General features: G+C 24.5%; 1 protein-coding gene across 2 annotated transcripts in view; it reads right to left on the reverse strand.

Moving 5' to 3' along the window:
- The window catches only part of LOC126910325 (probable tyrosyl-DNA phosphodiesterase), a 6994-nt gene extending 3470 nt beyond the window's left edge, over positions 1-3524 (reverse strand). For both annotated transcript variants that reach the window (XM_050692812.1, XM_050692810.1), the window contains exons 1-6: positions 3124-3524; positions 2930-3032; positions 2732-2860; positions 2575-2670; positions 737-904; positions 430-682 (exon numbers count right to left, since the gene is read on the reverse strand). In XM_050692812.1, coding sequence (XP_050548769.1) covers positions 430-682; positions 737-904; positions 2575-2670; positions 2732-2860; positions 2930-3032; positions 3124-3307 — 933 coding nt within the window. In that variant the 5' untranslated portion in view covers positions 3308-3524. The remainder of the gene's footprint in view (positions 1-429; positions 683-736; positions 905-2574; positions 2671-2731; positions 2861-2929; positions 3033-3123) is intronic.
- Between the last annotated feature and the right edge of the window lie 5039 nt (positions 3525-8563).

The following is an 8563-nucleotide window of genomic DNA, read 5'->3' on the forward strand; positions in this document are numbered from 1 at the left end:
AAAAAAAAAAAAAAAAAAAAAACACATCATAGTAAAATTAATACCTTCTCCGCTTCGCATCGAAGCTAAAATCTTATGTTAAAAAAAAACAACAAATAGTATGTCCTATTATGTTTTTTAAAATCAATGAATTTATCTTTAAAAAAAGTATGGTAGTCATAAAAAAAAAAGGATTAAATTCAAATTACTGACGTAGAAATGTTTGTATTGTTAGTTACAGTGGTAAAGCTCTCACCTGGATAGCGAGAGACTTGGATTTGATTCCCAGTTTGTTAACAGTCAATAAGATCTAAGTTTTACTATAAAGAAGTATTTTAATAATATTAATGGAAAATAAAAAAATAAATTCCATATTTTTTGTTTGAAATTATTATTTTTTTCAAACAAAGAAAAAAATTAAGTAGAAATCAATTAATAATAAAAACATACCAAATTAAAAGGAATATTATTATCTGTTTTACAGTTTTGAGTAGATGATGATAGATTAAATATGAACTCTGAAGTCAACCAATCTTTTTCATTTGCTCCTAAAGATCCTATTGAAGAACATTGAGAAATGATAGGCCAATCAGACGGAGATCCAGAAGGTATATGAGCATGTGTTTTTAAAATATTTCTTAAATAGGTTTGACCCCATAGTGGCTCAAAATGTTTACCAGGAATACTTGAGATGAAAAATACCCTAATAATTCATCTGATTAAAAGAAATATTACTTATATAATATTGCAAATTTACTTGGCACTACTAAAATCAGTTTTTTTGATTCTTTGTATCCAATTTTCTAATAATTCAACTTTGTATGATTGTAAATAACGTAGAATATCATTTTTAAAACCAGTTGTTGATTCTCCATTATGCTTGTCAGTACTATGAAGTTGAGGAAACTTTGGACTAACCCATATTCTTTAAATTAAACATAATATAATAAAATGTTTTTATTATTATGTAAAAAAAACCCTACTATTTTTAAAAATAATGGATATTTTACTTCAAGTAAAAATAAATTAAAAAAATTTGAAAAAATATTTTTATGAATTAATAAGTAATTTATTAAATTATATTTTTAATAAAATAAAACTTTATACTCTTTTATGTTAAACATTTTTACTATTTAAAATAACGTATTAAATAATAATTAATTATAAAAAATTATTAACAACTATAACATGAGATACAAAAATGATATAATATACTACTAATATTGATTTAAGATTTATTTTCCCTTCATTTTTCAATCATAAAGTTTTTTTTTATGTTTATCTCTTGTACCTTTATAACTAGTTTATTTAATAGATAATGATCTAATTAAAAAAATGACTGTGGATAACAACTTTTGGACCAGTATTTTGTAAGTTATCGATATATTTATATCAAGGTAAAAGGAAGAGTATGACCAAAAAATGTTTAATTATAAAAATAACAACACCCACTTCTCACCATTAGTTATTACTTTAAATTATTAAAATCGTTTAAAATACTGGTTAAAAGTTGTTATCCAACAGTAATTTTTTTAGTTAGATTTTTATCTATTAAATAAACCCGTTAATTATGTATGTTGTCATTTGAAAAAATAAAGTTGACTGACACTATTTTAAGTTATAAAGGGTGAATATATACAATAATTTATTATTGATAAAAACATTAAATTAAAATAATCAAATAGAAAAATTATCAATATTACTTTTATTTTTTGATTCATTAAGTGGTTCATGTTAAGTGAATATATAAAAAATACCCGTATATATATACTATTTTACTATAGTCTCTTAAAATTCAAATAGAATATCAATTTTAAAATCTATTTGAACATTTAATAAATTACTATAATTATTAGTTTTTATTACATTATGAATCTGTAATTTTTCAAAAGGCAATTAAAAAAAAATTATGATCAGTTTTACATCCTTCTATTTCATAATTTTAACATGCTACAGAGAGTAGTAGTCCACTCTTTGTAGCATAAAATTTCAGTTATTCAGTTAAAAACTCAGTGCCATTTGTTTACTGGTACATTTCATTCCCTAGTTATGTCACCCTACTTGAATATGAAGTTTTTAGTTTTCCAGGCGGACATTATAGTGAAATATATTATAAAGAATAAGTGTAAAAAAATGATAATATTTATTATAATTCTTATTTATGTGTTTTATTTTTAAGCAAATATTTTTCATTACATTATTATTAATGTTTAAAATAAATAATATATTTAAAATATTAATCTTAAATTAAAAAGTAAAAATATTTAACTTAAAAAGCTACTAAAAATACAAAATATTGATAGAGTTCAATGATATTCAAATTAATTCTAGAATTAGTGTTACTCAATCTATTACAAAATAGGGTTACCTTGCACCTTAAATATAACATTACAAAAAAAAAAAATATGCTTACTATAGATGCTATAGAGACCTTATTTTAAATTTAATCTCATCACACATTAGGACTAGAAATTTTATAACTAAAATTTCCTCTCCTAGTTTTCTACAAATACTATACCAGGCACTTATATATTGGTGCAATTATTTATTTAAGGCATTATATAGGGTTATTTTATGGTACTTTAAATAATTTACCCTTGAGTTAAGTTGGTCCAATCTTCTTCACGTAAATTGGCAGTCATCACTACAATACGTATGGAACCATCAGAATATAAAAACATAGACATCTTCCTATAAATATTATAATTTTGAAAAAATTTATTAAAATTCATTTATATATTATAATACTCACGTGTGATGATGCCCAAATACATTTTGAGGCTTCACTTGAGTAAATCTTAGGTTTGGAATTTTATTCATTGTTTTTAAAGTATTTAAATCTTCATCGCAATGTTCATACAATAAATAAACAGTTTTCCCTCTGAAAGTTAAATGTATATAAACTATATTTTTATTTGATAAAATATTCATGAATTTTAAAGCAGTATACCTTTGGTTTGTAATGTAATACTGAGCCAAAAGCCAACCAAGTTCTACCATAAAATTAATATGAAGAGACTCTTTTAAATCTCCAAGACTTTTATCTAAGAGTTCTAAAAAATGAAACAAATAAAAATTCAATTTAAGTATTTATTATGATTTTGATTTATATATTCTAAATCGATTTATACAATTTTTTTATACCAGGAAATGATAAAGTTAAATCTTCACTATGAGTTAATGGATTAGAATCAACAGCCGATAGAAAAAAGCCAAATGGTTCGGAGTATTTTAATTTACTGACTACATTTCCTTTGGTTTGTTTCCATACACTGTCAGAGTAAGAATCAGGGTCACAAGCTTTTCGTTTTTGTGAATTCATTGACATTATAATCCAATTTTTTATAGCAAAATAATTTAAGCTTTACATTAATTCTACTTTATTGTAAATCTAATACTAAAATGAAAAATATTAAAATACTGAATTAACTAATTAATTTTAACTGGATATTAATAACAAAAATAATGATTAAATAAATTTCTGAACAATTAATTTAGATTATTTATATAAATTGATAATTTTATGTAAAATATTATAATAAAAAAAATTTGAGTAACGGCCAGATTAATTTGGCAGTTGATAATAGCTATTTAAATGATAACAAGTTTTTTTAGTTCACTAGACATCATGCTACAGATAGGGCACGCCTATGATTCGGGAATACAGAGTGATTCTTTATCATTAACTACTCAATTTCTATTAAAATAATGATTTCATTGTACATTTTTTTTTTTGGTTTTTGTTATATATGTATCTCCATTTATCTGTTAAAAAATATTTTTTATGTTAATTCCTTATGTTTTAAAGAAGATCGCTAATTTTCGACATTTTTCAAATTTTTTACTTACAATTGCCTTAACTTTTTTAAAAATAATCAAATCAATATAATTTTTTTATAGATGAAGTTTTTACTTTTCATTTGGTATACTTTTTTTTTTATTAATGTGACCCTTTAACTGCCCACAGGGGGGGATTCAAAATGATAACTTTTCACAAAAAATTCACTTTTTCAACTTAACTTTTGAAAGTGTTCCGGAAATACTGACACTTTTATATATACCTTAAATTAAAACTTATATAATGTACTTTAATATTAAAAAAAAAAATTTCAGACTTTATTTTGTTTTCATGGTGAAAATCAATGTTAATAAAAAACTACGATTTTTATAAAAAAAATTATTTTTTATATGTTTAACTATATAATGCTATAATTTTTTGAAAAATGTATAGATCATTATAATTTTTTATGATAACTACTATTAATATATTTCTTTTATGCAACATAATTTTTTTTAATCAGACCATTTCCCTTTATGTAGAGGGTTCAAGACTTAAAAATGCATATAGAAAAAAGAACATAACCTAATAATCAAATATAAATATTTGTCATATTACTTAAAAGCATTTTGTTTTTATTTAGGTCATATGCGAAACTCTAATTGCAGATTTCAAATCGGCGCAAAAATAGTTTTAGAAAAGTATATTATGATGTCGGATGAAAATTCCTTCTCGACCACTATATTTATTTATAAATAACAAACAATATTTTTTAATTGGTTTTTAGCTTCGATGCGAAGCTGAGAAGGTATTGGTTTTACTAAGTTGTGTTTTTTTTTTGTGTCTGTTACCACTTTTTCTCAGCTCTCACCGAACCGATTTCTTCCAACGATACGTCAAAAGATCACAAATCGTATCTAGTCGAAGACATTACCCTCAAAAATTGAAAAAATTTCCCTCGTTCCCCGTAAATGGGGGAAACCTCCAAAAAAATTACAAGTTTAAAAATCGCTAATTTTCAAAATTTTTTCAATTTTTTTTACTAAAAACTGCTATAACTTTTTTAAAAATAAACATATCAATATAATTTTTTTTTATAGATACATAATATCTTTACCTATCATTTGGTATATTTTTTTATAAATTTGACCCTTTACCTGCCCACAGGGGGGGGATTTAAAATGACAACTGTTTCACTAAAAATTAATTTTTTCAATTTAACTTTTGAAAGTGTTCCGGAAAGTCTGACACTTTTATATATATCTTAAATTAAAGCTAATGTAATATACTTTAATATGCAAAAAAAAAATTTCGGACTTTATTTTGTCTTCAGGGTGAAATTGGCTACCGAATGCTATTTTTGTGTGAAAATTCTCGATTTTATTTTTATATTTTACATCAATACAATTTTTATGAGAAATAATATTTATATCCCTCTTTTATTCGACATACTTTATCTTAATCAGGATATAAATAAAGAAATAGCAGATCATGTAGCTTTTGGAATAATCAACCAATTTTTTAAAATTAAACACTATCTAAAGATTTGCATCGAAGCGTTTTTTATGATAGTGATTTAAATCACTGTCAGATATCATTATACTTGACCCAACTATGCCATGTCACCACTGTGTCGCGACCCCCTGTGTTGGGATTTTTTTAGCCGACATTGTTCAGATTCGGAAAATCTTTCGATGAGCCGGGTTTTTAATGTTTCGTACATTTTCGTTTCTGGTGGATTGAGTATTATGTTAGTAACTTGAGCAAGAATTTCACTTTCCATAGAGGAAACAACATGATGAAATTTACTTGCGTCATTCTGGTATACTAGCTGTAATTCTGGTTGTATAAAAAACGGATTCAATTTGTTTGAACCAAAGTTCTGGGTTGGTACGCCAGAAAGTTGGAATTTTAAACGCTCGCGTTGACGGACAGCGCGATACTAAAAATAATACACGGAGTGTTATCGTACTGCAGTGTACATCTAAGATAAAACATATAAACGTATTCATTGTGACATGTTATTTTACATTTTTGTTAATCCCTACAATGTCAAATTCTAATACTACATTAACGTTATTCTTGTTGACTGTACTTTATAATCGAAAACAATCATGATTGTTAGCCGATGTAAAATCTATACAATTATAACTTGATAATGATACAATGATAAACTTAATTGAAACTTATAGACATTATTTAACACTTATACAATTGAACCATTTTAAATATTAAAAACCCAGCACAGGGGGGTCGCGGCACAGTGGTGACGTGACATATTTGGATCAAGTATAATGATATCTGACAGTGACTAAAATCACTATCATAAAAAACGCTTCGATGCAAATCTTTAAATAGTGTTTAATTTTAAAAAAATAGGAGGATTATTCCAAAAACAACATGATCTGCTAGTTCGTTATTAATATCCTGATTCAGATAAAGTATATCGAATGAAAAAGGGATTATTAAAAATTATTATTTCTCATAAAAAAATTATGTTGATCCATACACTTTTCAATAAGTTATAGAATTATAAAGTTAAAAATAAAAAAATAAAATCGAGAATTTTCACACAAAAATAGCATTCAGTAGCCAATTTCACCCTGAAGACAAAATAAAGTACGAAATTTTTTTTTCCATAATAAAGTGCATTACATTAGCTTTAATTTATGATATATATAAAAGTGTCAGACTTTCCGGAACACTTTCAAAATTTAAGTTGAGAAAGCAAATTTTTTCTGAAAAAGTTGTCATTTTGAATCCCCACCTTTGGGCAGGTAAAAAGTCAGATTTATAAAAAAATTATACCAAATTGTGTTGATCCATATATTTTTCAAAAAGTTATAGCATTTTAAAGTTAAAAATGTAAAATACAAAATCGAAAATTTTCACACGAAAATAGCATTTGGTAGCCATTTTCACCATGAAGATAAAATAAAGTCCGAAATTTTTTTTTCCATAATAAAGTACATTACATTAGCTTTAATTTAAGATATATATAAAAGTGTCAGACCTATTTAAGTAAATTCTTCTTCTTTTAATTTGTCCATGTATAATACAAGTATATATTTTATCTGACAGTATTGTTCATTAAATCGATCCAATGAGAGTTGAGAATAAGTGGTAACAAACACATTCGGAAAAACAACATATTAACACGTTCATTGCCACGCCTGTTTTGGTGTGTCACCTATATGTAAACATTTAAATGCTGCATGAAGCATTTTAATAAACTGATAACAGAAAATCAGATGATACGGTATTTAGACGTAACCGAGGGGCTATTTGAACCCACGAGTCTTCAAAGAAAACATAACAGTGAAGAACTAAATGACCTCTCATGGCTCACTTAAAAATTCTACTGAGGGGCTGAAACGACCCTCATGGCAGTCAACGTGTTCAAATTACTACCTTTCATGAGACTCTGAGACTGGAAATAAATTGTATTAATAGATAAAATATGACTAATAACACAATGTTATTAATTTAATAGTACTAAACAATAAAAATACTAGTATTTTATTAAGACAACATCAATTTACGTCAATTTTTTGGTATACAATCTCAAATATCTATTAATATAATGTTAATGGATGGAATATTAATAAGAAAACAGGGTATAATATATGAATGGTCATATAATTTTGTAATGAAAAAGCAAAAAAAAACTTTTGTTCTAAAAATAGTATTGAAATATATTCATTTTTAATATACTAAGACTGCAATAAAACACTTGTGTGTGATAATAATATATAAATATTTTTCAAAAATATTTTATTGATAAATTTTTTAACTAAAAAATAATTATGTCTGCATTACACGATAATTGTTTAAAAAAGTGTATATTGTGAATACAATTTTAGAGTTATACATTGTAGTAATAAAATTAAAATTAAAGAAACAATCATGGAGTAAAATTATGTATTTTACTATCTTCTTCGTTATTTTTGTCGACATTAGATTTTATTTTATACTCTTTATTTATATTAATAACGAAAATGTCTATAAATTCAATTAGTTGCTCATTTGTGAGTTCATGTTCTGTTGGAGGAAAATATTTTTTTAATAAGTCTTCACTTATTACAGATTTGNAAAAATATTTTTCTAATAAGTCTAATAAGTCTTCACTTATTACAGATTTGAATATTTTCCAATCGTGTAGGAGTACTAACATATTTTTACCTTTAAAATAATCAATTATTGTTTTTATAATTTGATCTAAAACATCGCATACGAATTTAGAATCTGAAAAAAAATATGGTTCTTTAGGATAATTTTTGTAATTTTTGAAATTTTCTAAGGTGATTTTGATTTTTTCTAGGCTTTCATTTTCTAAATGGTTAAGCTTAAAAAAACCACACATATTATAAATTGTGGTACTAAATATTACTAGAAGTTTATCATATATCATACGTTCAAGTATTATTTTACTATACTTGGTCAATACATATACATATTTCAACGATCCATTCACCATGGCTATATTGTAATAAGGGTATAACTTTTCTAAATTTTCTCTCCCATATTGAATTTTTATAAATTCTTTAACCATCTAAAACGTCTGATTAATTTTAATTTCGTTTCCATTTATGTTTATGATGCCTATTCTTATTATTTCATCATCCAAATATTGCGTGTTTTCAACTTCATATAATTGAATTTGACCAATGTAAAAAATTAGTAAACAAATTGATGATAATAATAAATTTGTAATGTTCATAATTATATCGATATTTAAGCGTTACAATTTTAATGCTTGTAAGTACTTTGATTAAACTAAAAATTTTGTAAAAAAGTTTAATATTT

The sequence above is a fragment of the Daktulosphaira vitifoliae genome, unplaced genomic scaffold (genome assembly GCF_025091365.1).
Source record: "Daktulosphaira vitifoliae isolate Bord-2020 unplaced genomic scaffold, ASM2509136v1 Scaffold_1, whole genome shotgun sequence".
In the NCBI taxonomy this organism is placed as follows: Eukaryota; Metazoa; Arthropoda; class Insecta; order Hemiptera; family Phylloxeridae; genus Daktulosphaira; species Daktulosphaira vitifoliae.